This window comes from Solenopsis invicta, chromosome 7, assembly GCF_016802725.1.
Source record: "Solenopsis invicta isolate M01_SB chromosome 7, UNIL_Sinv_3.0, whole genome shotgun sequence".
Taxonomy (NCBI): Eukaryota; Metazoa; Arthropoda; class Insecta; order Hymenoptera; family Formicidae; genus Solenopsis; species Solenopsis invicta.
The window spans coordinates 9,248,560-9,266,317 of NC_052670.1; the positions used below are offsets into that span (position 1 = coordinate 9,248,560).

General features: G+C 42.4%; 1 protein-coding gene across 5 annotated transcripts in view; it reads right to left on the bottom strand.

Annotated features, from left to right (window-relative positions):
• LOC105198252 (semaphorin-1A) overlaps positions 1-17,758 on the bottom strand; it is a 265,225-nt gene that overhangs the window by 49,585 nt on the left and 197,882 nt on the right. For 3 of the 5 annotated variants that reach the window (XM_026137182.2, XM_011164915.3, XM_011164916.3), the window contains exon 3: positions 5,313-5,378. The exons of 1 other annotated variant lie outside the window; for it this stretch is intronic. In XM_026137182.2, coding sequence (XP_025992967.1) covers positions 5,313-5,378 — 66 coding nt within the window. Of the gene's footprint in view, positions 1-5,312; positions 5,379-5,555; positions 5,575-17,758 lie in introns of those variants that run through there. One more of the 5 variants, XM_011164918.3, reaches the window with a different exon arrangement.

A 17,758-nucleotide genomic window follows, 5' to 3' on the forward strand; every position in this document is an offset into this window, starting at 1 on the left:
GTTAAAACAAATACGGACGCGAGCCGATCGTTAATATCGCACGAACACGAACGCGCGCGCGTCCCTTTTCTACCATTTCTTCTCTCCCTCGTGAACGAAAATGTCTCCGGTGACGACAAAAAAGGAGATGGATCTCTCTGCGAGCTCGTTCCTACCCTTCCCTCAACGCGGAAACGAGCGTGCGCGCGCGTGGGTGCTTTCCAGAGGATACACAGGGACAAAGGACAATTAGATGGATTATCGACGTAGCTGTGCAGCCTCACAATAGGGAGATGTATGATGCCCGCATTACGTAGCAATTACTTTAATTAATACCGAGAATACAGACATGAAAATAGAGCTAATCGCGTAGAAAATATGTTGCAAATATGCAATGCGTATACGTTAATGTGTTCTCGTTGCGCGACATCAAAGTGTCCCGCAGCGATATTCCTCGAACTCGTGTCGAACACACGAAGAGAGAAGGGGTGGGTAATTAAGCGGTCTGTGTATATCAATGCGTACCCCCCCCCCTCCCCAACGGCTTCCATCATTGTGACACGACCAGTGTACATATGATGCTGTTAGATTATGCTTGGTTCCATTGTCTAGACCGAGTCTACACGTGTATGCAGCATGCACGTTTTATACTTACTGATTATAACACACACACACACACACACACATACACACACGCGCGCGCGCGCGCGCGCAGTACGAGAATCGCGACAATGCGATCTTACAAATTTATTGCTAATTTAGTTTTGAACGCTTCAAAGTGCTAAGAGCCATGCGACAAACGTAAATGTATAATTTAAGTAGACATATAATATGTAGAAGTTGCGGTCGCACTGACCTAAGTTCAACCTGATTTCCAAGCAACAGCGATCGATCATTTCGCGCGATATTAATTTATGCCCATCTGCAATATCTCACGATCTATTCACGTCGAGGAAGTGATTCGGTAATAGTGAAATTTCATGTTCACAGCTGGATCTGTTTCAGATCATCGCGACGGTGACTGTGTGTCGAACAACTCCGGCGATTTCTCGGATTCGCTGTAAGATTGCACAGCGACAGTTTCACGTAAACTCGTAGGAGGGACACCGCGTACAAGCCACAGCGAAATGAATGCGGTGGCACGTGGGTAAATACTACGGGCGTGTCATGACCCATGACAATGTTTAATAGATAAATGGCATGCCAAAAACCTCGAGGTTGCTGACGAAAAATGAACGTACAGACACGGGACAAAGATGAATCTTTATAATTATTTTTCAATCTACACGCGCATACTTCCAGTATGCACGTGTGTATTAGAATCTTATTACTTATTTACTTTTTATTTTTGTCACTAAATGTTGCTTATATTAAATAAAAATATTAAATATTAAAGAGGATGTAATAGAAGTTAATAGATAAGGCATAAGTCAAATCCATTTTAGTAATCAATATAATAATGAAATAAAAATAGTTTAGTTTAATCAATTGATTAATCAATCTGATTCAATATTATGCTGTTTTTTAAGCACGAAAGAAAAACTGATTTACACTTGTTAGAGGAGAATTGCTAAGTGCGTACCACTTGAATTATTTTTTATTATATTTTACATTTGATGCTGTTTTGAATACACTCAAATATGAAATTATTATTACATTTTAAATCTTTCTGTAATAACAAATTAATTTGTCATAAAGTTTTCTGCTGCAAAAGATGTGATTTAGAAAGCCAATTACGTATTTGTAATCTCTTAAATCGTACTGTCTTTGAAATCAAATTTCTGAATTAAATAATTAAAAATAGAAAAAAGTAACTAATGCTTATTTTATTAATAATTTATTGAAAAAGTGATCAAATATTCAATTAATAATAATAATGAAAAAGTAAGGAAATAAAACTTGAATTTATTTTTGTAATTGACATATTTTAATTTTACTATTATCATTTATCAATCTTACATCAAATATTTATATTATAGTAAAGTATCTTTGAAAATACAATAATTCAAAATAAGATTGCATTATTCAATTATTATCAACTATATAAATAGATGAAAAATTTACATCAGATCTGCCTGATTTTCTAAAAGGGTAATAGCGTACACAAAACAAGATAAGATTAGTTAATTTTTTGTCTGTAATACTCATTTACCTTTTTCTGTTACTAAAGATCGCTTATATCAAATAAAAATATCAATATTGCACAGATACGCATTCAGCAATTCTTCCTTATTACATCTCGATGAGATAAGAATATCTGGTGTACACGCTGATAGTCCCTAAGGATGCAGATGAAGGACAATTAGACGGTCTATGGGTGTCAATGGGAACCACAATGGTGCGACGTGCTACGACCTTCGCTCCGGAGCTCATTGCCGTATCTATTACCGCCAGCGCGTACACTTCTCTCTCTCTCTCTCTCTCTCTCTTTCTCTCTCTCCCTCGATCTCCTGTCCCTGCCTTTCTCGCGCATCCACCACACTGCAACACTGCGCTGCATCCAATTGCCAACCACCGCTGTGACACACGATGTGGTAGACACGTTAAATCAACGTTGGAGACCACATCGTATTCGCGAGCTCTCTCTCCCGCCTGGATATATATCTTACGATGTAACGGAACGTTATTCCGGACCCGCGTCGTTCGTATCCAGGTGGAATACCCATCGCCGAATTGCATTACATCGTAGCACGGCGCAAACAATGACATGCCTCGCTTGTTTGGTCTGCTAACTGCTCGGGGAGCGACGTTTGATCGTCGCGCGAGGAGCCCCCGGGAAAAGATTATCCGTATTCCACCGCTGCCGGGAGCAGCGGTGAATCCGTAATATCGATCCTCGAAAACTGGATCGCGCGAAAACCTTTATCGAGTGCCATCACCTCCTGGCTTCTCCTCGCGGAGAAACTCTCGTTCGCCAAACTTTTAGGACGGTCACGAGCGGTAACGAGCGCATCTCGGAGAGCTCCGTCATACTTGAGTTCGATTATACTTTTATACTTTTCGTCCGATAAACGGAGCTTCGAGAAAGTTTCACAACACCTCGAGCGAGCGAGCGATCTTCGCGAGATGACAACACGAGAATCCTACGACGATTGGCGCCGTCGTAAAAATTCGTCGCAGTTTGCCCGGAAAAATCTTGCTGATGTGGAAGATAAAAAAATCCTCGCCGACAAGCGGTCCGAGAATTTTCCGAGAGCAAGAGCAGTCAGCGGCTCGGACACAAGCTGGAGGACGTCAAGATTTCCTTTTTTCCAGCGTGTCGAACTACGTCGTCCCGGATCTTTTCCGCGAAACGATTCGTCCTCCTAAGCGCGCGCGCACAGGGGCGTGCGAGCGCTCGATTGCATCTGCATAAGGACGCAGTTTATCCTATGTTTCCTGGGAGGCAGCCCCAGCCGAGGAGTACGGTGAATTGCATTTCTTTAGTGGAATATATGTATCGTGTACACGTTGCACACACGAGGTACCATTTGCATTTGTATTTCGCCTCGAAGTGGTATACGCCGCGCAGTGGACAGGCGCCGTTAAATTAAAGCGGAATCACCGAGAATTTTTACGCGGCGTGGAAGGCGGATGGCTCTCTCGGGAAGATCCGTTCTCTTCGCGGTGAAGAGGGACGGCCGTAATTGGAGGAGCATTTCTCTCGAAGTGCTCGTTTCTGTCAAGACACTCCCGCGAGCACTGAGGGAGTCCCCTCCTCCCTCCCTCCTCCGTGTTCCATCGCGCGCGCCCTCGATCGCATCCCTGGGGGTCACGTGCTCACCGAGAGAAGACAACCTTTATACGGCAACTTTATGTTATCACTCGCTACCGGAATCCATAAAACATCACGAAATACGCAGCATAAAGCGAACTCGCGCGACGCCGGATCCAACGGAGAAATCTGGTAGAAACGTTATTTTCCTCCGGCATACGCTCCAAATTTCTACATACGTATCTTAAAAATATTGTAGCCATAAAGCGGCATCGATTTCGACCCGTTTTAAAATATTCTTGCTATTTCAGTTTGTTTGAAAAATTATTCGAGCAAGAAAAAAGTATTCATTAGGGGAAAATTGCCAACTGCGCACCACTCAAGCTATTTTTTATTATATTTTGCATTTGGTGCTATTTTAAATGTAAATCAAACACACTTCGAAATTGTAGCTTGATGATTCAGTCACCTATTATTACATGTTAAATCTTTCAGTAATAATAAATTTATTTATTATAAGTTTTTCTGGAACATGCTGCGAAAGGGGTGATTTAGAAAATCGGTTACCTAAAGCGTACACTGTGGTCTCTTAAATTGTATTGTTTTCAAAAATATCGACTTTATGAGTTAAAGTTATTTAAAATATAAGGAATCACTAATTAATATTTATTTTATTAATAATTTATCGAACCAGCGATCAAATATTCAATAATTAATATCATAAATAATCATAATAAAACGGTAAAAATATTGAAAAAAAACTGGCTTGAATTTATTTTTGTAATTGACGTTATTTTTATTCATAGCGGTTACTATTACCACTTAAAAATAATTTTATATTAATACCATTTCATTCATTTATAGTAAAATTTGTGATGCAAATTAGAACATTTGACGGAATGATAAAAACATCGATTTAATTTTTCTAATAATTGTAAATATCTATATACAATGAATGTAAAATATCCCACAAGTTTTCCTTTATGAAAATATTTATATTAATTCAAAATAAAATTGCATAATTATATTGTTATCAATTATACATATAAGTTGATAAAAATTTTACATTAAATGTACCTGATTTTCTAAAATGCTGATAGCTTGCACGAAACAAAATAAAACATGCTACATTTTTGTCGATATTACTTATTTTTTATTGACTTTTTATTTTTGTCACAGAATGTTGCTTATATGAGGTGAAAATGTAAAATATTGTACAGGTGTGCTTCAACAGACCGATACGCATTCAGCAATTTTTCCCTACATCTCCCTATGTTACAATTCAGCCTGCAAATATGATGGCGATATACTAAGAAGATTAAATGCGTAATTTCGTGTCACTATTATGCATTTCTGATCGATATAAAAAAATGTAAGAGAATAAAACAGGGAATTTTATGCGTTTCTACACTAAAAATCCAAGCGTGTAAAATGTGCAATTACTTTTTACGCATTTGCATTTTTTATACATTAAATTAAATTTATATGTGTAATTATCGTACTTGTTAAACGCTTAGAAGTGTATCAATATTAAATTACACGTCTAAAACTGTATAAAACAAAAATTACAAGTGCGTCGCGAACGATTAGTACCGCGCGAGTAAATAACACCAAGTAAATTAAATGATAGGTTACTCACCGCCCTTCGCAGTCGCGCTGCCCATCGCCGACCGACGCCAACCAAGCCGCTGCTGCTCCTCGCGCGCTACGGGACAATAATTACGACATGATTAGGGAACGGCAGTAGGCATGAGCATCGATGCATTTCAATCGCAAGCGCAAAACCATAAATCTCGGACAGCGGTGACATAAAACGATCGACGCGACGTGAGTGCGTCGCGAACGAAGTATCGCGAGAGTAAATAAACAAATGATAGGTTACCCTTCTTCCCGGTCGCGCAGACCGAGATCGACCGGGCCTTTGCTCCTTCCCTCGGGATCCTTCGCAACCGTTTCTCCGTAGCACTCGCGCGATCTCACACGTGCTTATTACCGAAACGCAACGAATACAGAATTCATTGCGCAGGCCTCATGTAATTCCCTTTTAAACGTGATTTCGAGAGCGCTTTGCTGCGCTGCGTCCGCTCCGTGGCGTTCCGTTGGTGGGAGAGAGCGGCGGATGACGTCAGCGTCACCTCGGCAACTTCACTCCGATTTACCGCCGCGACACGACGCGAGTCAAATTAGAGTTAAGATGCCGAATCGACGTGGTTGACCTTCACTTTCTACATATGCGTATTAGCGCGTATTACAGCACGCATCAAACAGCCTGAGGTGCGTGCACGGAAGCCGTCTCGATTACTCGTCTCGATTTCGGCCTCTCATCTCTCGCTTGACTCGCGCGGTAAATCGGAGTGAAGTTGACCGCTAAGAGCTTCGAAGCTCTTTCCTGCCAACGGAACGCCACGGAGACGCAGCGCAGCGAAACGCTCTCGAATCGCGTTTAATCGGGAATTACGTACGGCTTGCGCAATTGATCCTATATTCGTTGCGCTTTGATAATAAGCGCGCGCGCGCGCGTATAAGTGCTACAGAGAAGCAGCGCTTCGAAGGATTCCAAGAGAAGCAGCAGAGGCTTGGGGAGGGGGGTAAGTAACCTATCTTTCACTTGTCGTTTTAGTCGCGCGATACTAATCGCGTCGCGTGTCTCGTCGATCGTTTTACATCACGCTGTTCAAGATTTGTGGTTTTGAGCTTGCAATCGAAATATATGATGTTCATGCCTACTGTTTCCTACACATCATAATCATTTTCTCGTAGAGCGCGGCTCGGTCTCAAAAACGACACCATATTGCAAATCCAAGTGTGCGTTAATTTTTGTGCGTAAAATTATGTTGTTACTTCTTACGCATTTATGCGCGCGTAATTTCTTTTTTATATGCTAGACGTGTAATTTAATATTGGTTGCACGTCTAAGCGCGTAAAAAGTAGAAAGATATTACGCGTATAAATTTAATTCAGTGCATAAAAAATACAATTGCGTGAAAAGTGACTACACGTTTTACACACTTGGATTTGCAGGGTATGTACTTTCTCCTCGCATGCGCCACTGAATCTGAATATCGCCGATCCTCTCCCGTCTTCATCGTGTGTTGCTCGCGTCTGCCGTCTTGGCGAGCGTTATATCGAGCGAGCGCGATATTTTTACTGCGGTATATTCCCTACTTCGTCGGGGGCCCAGCCCGACGGACTCCAATAAAACGTTCCGAGCAAGCCGGCGGGCGAATCGCGCGACTCTGAGATTACGTAATTTATTTTTCTCGTGGGAGCTGCCAGCAGCTGCGTGCTCTCTCTCCTCCTCCCCTCCCCCCTCTCTCTCTCTTCTCCTCTCCCTCTTTCTCTCTTTTTGTCGGTGCTCCACCGGAGTAAGAGGATGCGTGAGAGACGCGATGACCACGCCGCACGACTGTGCCGTATTTCGAATTAACACGAGAAGAGTTAATTAACTGTTGATCCACGTGGCCTTGTTCCTGAATTCGTAATTCCTATTACGCGCCGCTTTTATAATTAAAATCGGCTTCAATCATCGCATTCGCCGTTCGCTGCCTATTGGCGCATTCATCTCCAAACTTCGTGTAATTTATCGACTCGTTCGCGCAGTACTTGCACAGATTTTTTTTTAAATAAATTAACGCGGATCAAATATTTGCCACGAGGTACGTAATTTCCAATGGATATTAAATTACTAAAGGAGTTCGTCGACACCGGCGGGATAACCCCGTTCGCTCGTTATTTCCTGGAGGACTTCCGCACTTCCTTCGAGACGTTCTTTTTCGAGACCCCGATGCCAACGAGGGAGGACGTAGCTTCAATCAGGCATACGTCGGTTACTCCCTCGACCGTTCTCTCGCGTTATAAGAGGACATTCCACGTGTCAACAGACATCTTGGCACAATAGGGCTCGGTAATAAGCAGTACGTGACAACATGCCTTTGTTCATGCTTACAATATACAGGATGTTTCGCGAATAGCAAACGGTTTTAATGTATTTCTCAAGGAACTTGAAGCCAGTTTCTGCACCGAGAAAAAAGCGTTTGATATTTGTCACTATAATTGCACAGTGAAGTAATTATGATTAAAAGTTTCATTTTCATAGTTATTACTAGCTGCTATAATGTTAGTAAGAATAACGTGTTTAGTTTTACCAACTGTAACAAAATTTTACTTTTATAAATTATGATAATTTTAAAGACTAATATAGTAAAATATCAAGGTACGGATAAAAAAAATAAATAAATAAAATTACCGAAGCAAAAGTGGACATAACTACTTTTTAACATTCGCCTATCATTTACGTGTAATAATAATTGATAGCTATAATGTGCATAATTAAAACAATTACAAAAACATAGTTGGCACCAAAAATGACTAGAAATTATAGTTAAATTGTGATAATTGCAACCATTTTTTTGCGCGCAGTGTAAACGTTATTTAATATTAAACGTCCGAATCGAAACCCAAATCGAAATTCAATTACAGAAAACTCCGCTTGAGATTAAACAAAAATAAAATTTCCTTATCTATCGTATCCTTTAATTTTCAAAATGAAAAACTTATTCATACTTCAGCATCTGCGCTAAAAGAAAATTGATTCCAAATGGCCCCGGGGTTTAAGTAAAATTTGCCGGGTACGTCGCGCAATCTCTATATAGAATTACGACGGTGACAATTGGGCAAACCGGCGAGAGGCCGATGTCAATAGCGCTGCGGCAATGTCGTCCCCCATATTGTGTGACCTTCATCTCGGTGCTCAATTGTCGCGTATCCAGCCGCCACATCTCAGCCTCGGCGACGGGCACGTATATTCGGTAACCCCCTGAATACCGTGCCGTACCGCGCTCGAACCGGCCCGACCTTCCCCGCAGTTAACCGGCAATACCGGCAATACGGTGGCGGACGGCTGCGGCACCCTCCGATAGGTTCCTTGCCCCCGAACTGTTGAATTTCAATTTGCTTCCGGCATTCGGCCCCCACCCCGCCCCGCCGCTCCAGCGGACCGCCAACGCTGCGTGTCCGGTGTGCAACGTGAAATCGTAATTATTGAGCAATTAGTACTCTGCTCGAACGCAATACAGTATTCAATTCGCTTTCGCGGATTTCTGGAAACATTCAGTATCGCGGAACGACGCGATAGCTCGCGTGTTCATATGTTACGCGCGTCCGTAGTTAATGTACCTCTTGATATTTTGCATGTACAGCTCGCGGACCGTGTAATGTACATCGGAGTTCATGTGCCTAAACGCTCTCGAAGGAAAGGTTTTGTTATGTTTTCACTAGCCGGGTGTTCCATAAATCTTAAAAAAATGTTTGGCTTACTGCACGTTGGAGAAACGATTTTGTTGAAAAGACAGATATGAAAATAATTTTGTTGGATCGTTAAAATAATTACATTGCACATTTTTAAATATTTATGTATTTAAGCTAAATACATAGATGTTTAAATTAAATATATAAATTAAATTAAATGTTCAAGTATTTTACGTATTTAAATTAAATACATAAATACTTGAATCAAAGAAATTTAATCAAGTTAAAAAATTTTGTCAATTTAACAACTTGTTTTTCTCAATGTACATAAATTTTAAAGAATGTGAAAAGAGTACATATTAATTTATTAAATAATGTATGTAAAGCATTGGACTCACTGTTTCCGATTATTATACTGTAACCATTGGCCGTCTGAGACTTACCTGCAACAAAAAAAAAATCACAAATTAGTAACTATTACCAAATCCTTTTTTTAATATAATTATTGTCATATTAATTATCCTAACATTATTATCCTAACATAATTATTTTTATATTAATTATCCTAACATAATTATTTTCATATACATATATATCTGTATTTTCAACAAAGCCATTCTTCTCATTTCTTTCAATGCACACAATTATTTATTGTCTCATGTAAAAAATAATAAAATAGTAGAATAAGTGATAAATATCTTCTTTTTTATCCTTTACGCGTTAAAATATTTATAGCATTATAATTCGCAGTATTTCACAGTTTATTATTAGTTGACAGTTCTCTATCAGCTTGACTCATTATCTATTTCATTCTTTCGCTATTCTCATAGCAAAAACGTTTTTTCGTCAAAATACTTTTACACGGAAGCGTCTTCTGTCGGAGAAGCTTTCGAAGAAATGACGTTCCCCGCGGCGGCTGGCAACTTCTCTTCCCAACTGGATGAGAAAGTTTCACTTCGAGCGGTCCAGCGCTTTCAGCAAGCTTCTAAGGTTTTGTTTATGAACGGGTGCAGCGGATATATAAGGCGTGCGTGTATTTTTCAAGGTTGCGACGAAAGGATACGTAACATTCCTTCTTTTTTTCTACCTTTTTCAGAATAAACGTGCGATATCTTTGAATCGTATCAACAAAAACACGGACGTGATAAATAAAATTACACGAGACACCGAGATATTGTCGCGACATTGTTCGTATAAATTTTTAATCAAATTAGCACAAAACTGTTGAACCAAGAGAAATGTAAAAAAACTACTTTTTCACTCAAAAAATTACTTTTTAGAATTTAATTTTTTTTTTTTTTCCAAAAAATGTTTAGGCTATATATTTTCAGATATAATATTTAAAAAAAAAACCAGTGCACGTTTCAGAAAAAGATATTCATTTGGAAGTAAAAGAGGGTAATTTTCGAGAGTGAATTGACGAAAATGAACTGACGTGTTCCGGGCAGCACCCTCGCATAAAGGGAATTTAAAATCGTCGATACATGGGAACAGAAGTCCCTCCCCCCCATTATTAAAATAACAACGTAGAAAAGTTGGCGTGATAGAGTCCCAATGGCCGTTAAGGGTTAAAGATGAATATTGAAAATTCTGAAATACAAATTTTTTTTATGAAAGATAATGTCGCGATGCATAGTTTCGATAAAAATGATACCTGCCGCTTCATCACGATATTCTCTTTATTCAGGTGAAGAGTTCTCGTAGTTTTATGCAATCGCGCAGTAAGGGCCCTCGGATGTTAAACTTGGTAGAAGGAGAGTGTCTGGGGAAACCTAAGACACGGTTGTCATTGCGTATGCACTCGTGAAAATGCCACTTCTTCTTTTATTCGAGCGGAATTAATCCGTTGCGAAAACTGCGCGGGCTGAAACCCTCTCTATGAGATGCGCATTCAGAGCAATTGCGAGACTGCCTCTGAGCTTCTAAGTACCAGGACGTGGATGCGTTTACCGGAAAAATTGGTATTCCGTTGACGTAGCGACGAACACGAGCGCGGAGCGTCGTCGTGATCCTGCTTTTTATCCCGAGGCGGAAAATCCGGCCCCTTGCTCCGGCCGAGTCCTCGTTACGACCCTTCGTTCTACCTCCCCCCTCGTCCACCCCCTCGTGCCGTGTCTGCGTTCACAGCGCGATTCGCAATTTACCGTAGGTTCACGCAAAATGGAAGTCAAGCGCGCGGCACGTATCCATCTACCGACCGTCCGCGTGTTATCCGAGACCCTTCTCCTCGCGTACGCTCGCGTGTTCTCAGCAAAACGACGTGAAATCAGCTGCCATTAAGTGCGGACATCGAGTTATTTAGAAACGGCAGTCGAGGATGCGTGACCATAAAACGAGCGGGAATGCATCGCTCGCGGTTCTATCCAGACTAATTTAAATCTCGAGCGCATTACATTTCCGTAGTTTTATTAACAACGAGATTCGAGAGCAAAAAAATTTAGAAGAGAAATCGACTTGCTTCTTTTTTTTTTCTTTTTCGTCGATCGTAAAAAAGTTTCGAGCCTAATCTCTCGAATGCATCTCGTATAATCTTACTAAGGTAGATGTTGAACCTGGAAAACGATTTAGAGTCTTGCTTAAAGCGTCGGAACGATCTCCAAAAGATCCCCAACACAGGGACTCGCATTTAGAGCTTCTGCACGCGTTAATAAAAATTTTTTAATTTTTATTTACGACTCGCCGTATATATGTACCCGCTATCTACGTGCCGCTACGTCGACGCTTGATTATAAGCTTCGGGATCCGCGGAATTATCCGCCGGCCAATAAAAGCTCGCGCGAAACGCTCGGCTAGCGTCCAATAAACGCATCTTCGCGGAGCGTAATCTATAGCCAGCGACGGTCGTAAAACCGCGCGCGCGTGTTATCTGTCGTCCGTGTGCACAAAGGAGCGCGCGTGTTTGTGAGATCTGTCGAAAGTGGTTAACGACCGACGGCATTTCCGACCGTTAACTCGCACTAAAATGACGCGGCCTCCACGCGGTGTTTATGTCATTCGGCGGCCTTTGTCGTCTAATTTAGGTGACGCGCGCAAGCAGGATGACATTTTAAGCCGCTGTCGCGACGCTTCGTCTCGATACGGCTCGACAATACGCCGCGCCGGGGCATTACGATGCGCATTTGCATACGATCGATTCGTAACTTGGAGATAGACCAATATTTCGCACGGTAAAAATAATTTTGCTGAAATACAAATCTGAAAATAATTATGTTCAACCATTAAAAAATTTATATTGGACATTTAAGCTGGTTGCTTGAATGTCAAAACTTTTTGCAACGATATCATCATCCTTGAACGTTTTATATAATTATTTTTATAATTCAACGTTAAATTATTTTTTAATCTGTATGTAGCTAAATTTTTAGACAATACAATAAAATTGTTCTTTTCGTATGCGCAACGATTATGTGACAAGTAAGCCTTTGATAAGGCTATAAATTTGCTCTTTAACCGGTTCAGGACTGACGTTATTATATGTAACTCGAATATCTCGAGAACGGATTAATATTTTTTAAATAAATAAAGCATCATTTTAATCAGGATTTTAGGCTCTGCATTATTTAATGTATATCATAATCTTTTTCCATACTTGCAATATTCTTTCTAGGTCGCGTTTGTTTATAACATGTAAAAAAAAGTTTGGTTATAGCTACCCAAAATGTTGTGAAATAGTGCCAATTAAATATTTAGTAAATATAAACAAAACTAATTTTACCTTTAAAATATTCTGTAAATATTATTAAATTTAATTATACGTAATATTACTAAATATTTGAAAAAATAAAATTACTTTTGGTATATTAATCAAATAAATATAGTTTAATTGGCATTATTTCATAATATTTGATAGCTATTAAACTTTTTTTTAGTTTATAGTCATTCAATAAAATTCGAAAAATTTTTACGTACTTAATTTTTCAATGCTTATGTTCTATTCAAACTAAGAAATCTTCTAAATTCATTGTTTTCTATGATTTCAAATCACAACTAATTGGAAGTATCATTGTAAAACTTTGTTCAAAGCGTAAATCTGTAGTTGGTAAACCTCGATTATCTAATCCTTTACGTCTGACAATTTCCTATTGAGAAAAATAAAAAGCATCCAATAGAACAAAAAAGTTGTATTGTTTGTATTACAAAAGCGGAAAAAGTTGCGAATAAAAGATCGAGATTTGAATATAAAGAACGTTACGTCAAGCTTTGTACAAGTGATTGTTTTCAGGTTTATCACACAAAAACCACCTTTTACTGTATTGTTGTCTATTACAATTAGTTCAAATAAAAATTAAAAGAAAAAAAAACACCGGTCCTAAAAGGATTGAGTTGTATAAATGCAGCGAGACAAAAAGTTGTTAACTTGACAAACATTTTTTAACTTGAGCAATTTTTTTCAAGTATTTATATGTTTAAGTTAAATATATAAATGTTTAAAGATCAAGTACTTTATATATTTGAGTTAAATACACAAATACTTGAACTGAAGAAATTTAATCAAACTGAGAAATTTAGTCAGTTTAACAGTTTTCTTCTCAGCGTGGCAACCTGATGTAAAGGAAAAGATATTGATCTTTCCTAATGTTTAAATTTGTTCTGATAGCGCGAGAAGCTAATTCCGATCGTTTCGGGCAGTGTCAAATACTCGTGAAAAATAAAGCCGAATAAGAAGAGTATTGCAGTTTTCACGAGAGATCCGTCTCGCTTATTATTCAAATTTCGGTTCAGTGAGCTGAGAAATTTCGATCGCCGACACGATTTCATACTTCGCCCGTCTCGAGCTACCGAAGTTCTCGTTCGCGGCACTCATTAAAGTAGCAAAGTGGGAAGGCGATAGAAGTGGCGCCGTAAATAAAAGGAGAAGTGTAAGAGCAGATAATAACGCAATAAATATATCCGCGGAACGGTCTACCTCCTCGATTTGTGCCATGGATAATGATGCCGTGGCGGCAGAGAGGATCGGATAACAGAAAATTCTACGCGGGCGCGAGGGGTCGGAAAGGGGTAATCGGCCGCATAAAAATGCATCGGTGGCATAAGTGGGCCGATGGCGGAATACTTAAGCGAGGGAAACGTTGCCGCGCGGAGAAAGCTCCGCCGTAATTTACGGCCAAGTTCGGCGCATTACCGGGAGTCTCGGAGAAAAAAAAAGGAACAAGATTGATCTCCGTAAATCCAACCGCCATCGGCGGCGGCGGTGGCGGTGGTGGCGGCGGCGTCAGTAACACGTGCCGGCAAAGTTCGCGGTATAACGTTCCGTCGATTATATGGTGCTAGGCCGCGCGCGCGTTCGTTTCTGATGCACGAAAAAGCCAACGGTAAATCCTGTTCGATTCCGGGACCACCGTGCGGCTGCTGACGTTTCGTAGCCGTACATCACGCGGCCGCCGCGGCTCTCGAAAATCTGATCACGTTGGCAACGGAACTACACGCGTTCACGTAGTTCGAGTTTCGACGAAACTTTTATTGGAGCATATTCGCCGTCATTTGAAAGCTCGTTGCGCCCGAGAAAATGTTGGAATAATAAATAACGGTGAACGCGGTCAAAGAGTCATGTGTAGCCACTCGATCAACGTCACGTAAAGAGGAAAGGGGGGAAGAGAAGAAAAAAAAAGAGTCGCGCGATCTTGTAACAGAAATGACAGAGAGGAGTCTTACAAATATTTGTACAAAAGTTGCGCGATGAAAAAAAAGATAAGAGACGTAGGCCGCGAAGAGACTTACACGCTAGTAAATCCAATAATAAGACCTTTCCTCGCACTATTTATGGACTTCGCAATATGGTGGGCTTCTTATTATTTATGGACATACGCGTACTTCAGCAGCAGGGCGATAGCAAATTCTTCCCGACCCGGGCTGCCGGTTGTTTATGTGCCGTCTCGCACATCGTCGCGTGCGAAATTGCGATTACGCGCGAGAAGCGGTGGATAATTAGGCGGCCGCACGCTTAAACGCGAGAGGCACAATCGAGGCTCGATCACTCACGTGCCGCAGGCGCGAGCGTCCCTTTTTTTTTCTACCGTAAATTTCATTCGCCGGACGGCCGTCGCGTCGGTAACACGTGTTACAAGCGCGATTATGCGAGAGCTTAGCCCGCGAGCGACGGCACGAAAAAAGCATTTGCCGTCGGTTTTCGGATAAGCAGCTGTCCATCGTACGTAATGATAAAAATAATAAAAGGTACGTTGATAACGATAATTAATCTTCTCCATGGAATTTATCCGGCAGCGAACCGATGAATTAGCTGCGGTGGACAGGTTCGCAAATTACCGCGTATTAATTAGTTATTACTGCGCGTAACGAACCACTGAAATAGACGGGAAGAGGAAAGAGGGGAGGTTTACACTTCGGCTCGTATATTTTCCGTTTGTTATTTATACATATACGCATGGATTTCATTTACCGCCCACACATACACACACGCACACATGCACGTGCGCCTGCGTAAGAGCTACGCTATTAGCTGTTGCACCATTTAAGTTATTTGAGCTTTGTTTACTGCCTATATGCGGTTTAGAAATGCACCACAATGCGTTGTTATTATTTGAAACTAAAATAATTGATTGCACAAATCATTAGCGAGAAGACCCCCGATTAGTCGTTCCACCAGTCCACCTCTCAATTTGGAGTAGCCAAGGAGGTAAAATTAATTGCCGCGGATATTAATGGCGAACGAGGGCTCTCTCTCTCTCTCTCTCTTTCTCTCTATGCGATCGAATCAGCTTTGCATCGTGGAACGAAAACAACCCCGACTCATCTCGAAATCCCGCCAAAAAAGATATGCATCATAATAAACAAGCGTTCGCAGCCGAAGTACGCCACAATTCATCCTTAATTGCAGCATATTACACTACCGGTGTACATTCCCGCCTCCGGCTCGCGTGCAAAATTCAGATTACCGGCAAGAAGCGCCGGGGTAATTAAGCCGGGGGCCGCGCGATCATGCTGCGATCAGTTGCTGGCCCCTTTACACCGCAAACATCCTCCTTCACCCCTCCGAGTTTCACCACCACCCCTCTCCTCCCTCTCCCCCCGATTCCACACCTCGATCTCTATTCTCCCCGATTTACCTCTCCCCGCGGCGAGAAAACTCACGGAACGTCCATAGCACGTGTTACAGCTCCAATTATGCAACCTGCGGCCGCGACCGCACGGCCCGACAGCACGAAAAACCATTTGTCGTCGGTTTCCAGACCCGCGAATTCGTCGCGGCGGAAAGAACCGGAGACAGACCCCCCGGGGGGAGGGCGGGCGAAAAGGGAGGAAGCATGGCGACTGAAGCACGAAGGGGATTCCGAAGGGACGAGACGGGTGGTGCACCCACATTGCGCATGCACCCTCGAAATCCGTTCCTGGCGTATATCCACTTCCGCTGCGACAAAGTAGAGAGAGCGAGAGAAAGAGAGAGGGGGGGGGAGGGGGAGGCAGAAGCGAAAGATAGGGTTGCTCGCGGGGAGAGAAGTGGAGGAGACAGCTCGGGCAGACACTAAATAATCTAGATAACGGAAGGACGGTCCTAAATTCCTGCAGATTTGTACAGGCGTACCGACTGATTAGATTGGCTGGAAGATTGCAGCGCGGGTCGGGGTGGGGTCCCTGCGAATTTTCGTTGCCTCCCTGGAGGTCCTCTCTCCGACAGGATTGTCCTCTCTTCCGCGTCCGTCTTTCTCTCCGTCTTCTCTATGCCTCTGTCTCCCGTTCTTTCTCTCTCCTGCCCGTCACCGTCGCCGTCGGTGCAGAAGAGAGAGCCCGTATGAACGACGTTTTGACTAGCATTAGCCAGGGCGGGTTGGCGCATCGATCCGTGAGAAGGGGGGTAGGGAAGGGGGGGTGGTAATCCTTGGCAGGAGTCCCGAGAAGCGACTGGAACAGGTGAGGAGAATCCGTCTGCCAGGACGAATGCGTCGGCTGCAGCGACAAACTTTCCGACGCGGTCTGTCGTCGCGGTAAATCATTCCGTCGCTCGCCGGGCGGCTGAAGTGGGACGGAAAGAAGTGGGCGGAGAAGAGGCGAGAAATCGGAGTTGCCGAGGAAAGTTTTTCGCGAAAATCGCGTCACTTCGGCAACCTGCTCGCTTTTGGAAATTAGGGACAGGAAATTGGACGAAAAGGGCGTTTCTGCCTGCGCCAGAAAGTAGAAGTTTAGCAACGAGGGCCGCATAATTCTCCCCGCAGTTCCTCAGTTCCTCCTTGTTCCGTTCTAGCGAAAATGTCGCATGCCCTAAAAGTCGTCCACCCCCTCCCCCATCCCCTTCCCAGCCATCATCGATCTGCGATTTAACACACCGCTCGTCGCGCGGACTTCTCGCGCGGAGAAAAATCGCATCACTTTGGCTTAGCCTCGAACGGAAGATGCGAGAATCGTTCGACTTTAATGCGACAGGCAAACTTTCGAGTTTACGACGTCGGCCGTAATTTACCCCGCGAGTGCATTTCCAATAGTTCATTAATCGAGCGCGCCCCGCCATCGAGCGGGTGCGCTCTTTTCAAAAAGGAAGGGAGGGAGGGGAGTTTAATTAACCGCGATTCGGTAACCGCATCGTTCCGAATATGTATGTATCCTCGATGGTCGTTTTTCGGAATCACCCCGGCGCTCTTTTCCCCGACGTTTAATTCGGTCGTTCGAGAAGGATGAGATGGGAGATAACGGTGAAACGACACACGTCGCGCCGGTAAAGCGGGATCGGGAATGACGCGCGCCGTATCTTGTCCCAATAAGGGGCGTACCTTAGAAAGACGCCCAGGGAATTTCGAGGAGAAAAGACGTTATCCCGAAATGGTCGTCGATCCGCTCAGTACTTCACGGCCCTATACCGTTCAGCTTGCAGTTTCCGAAGATGCGCGC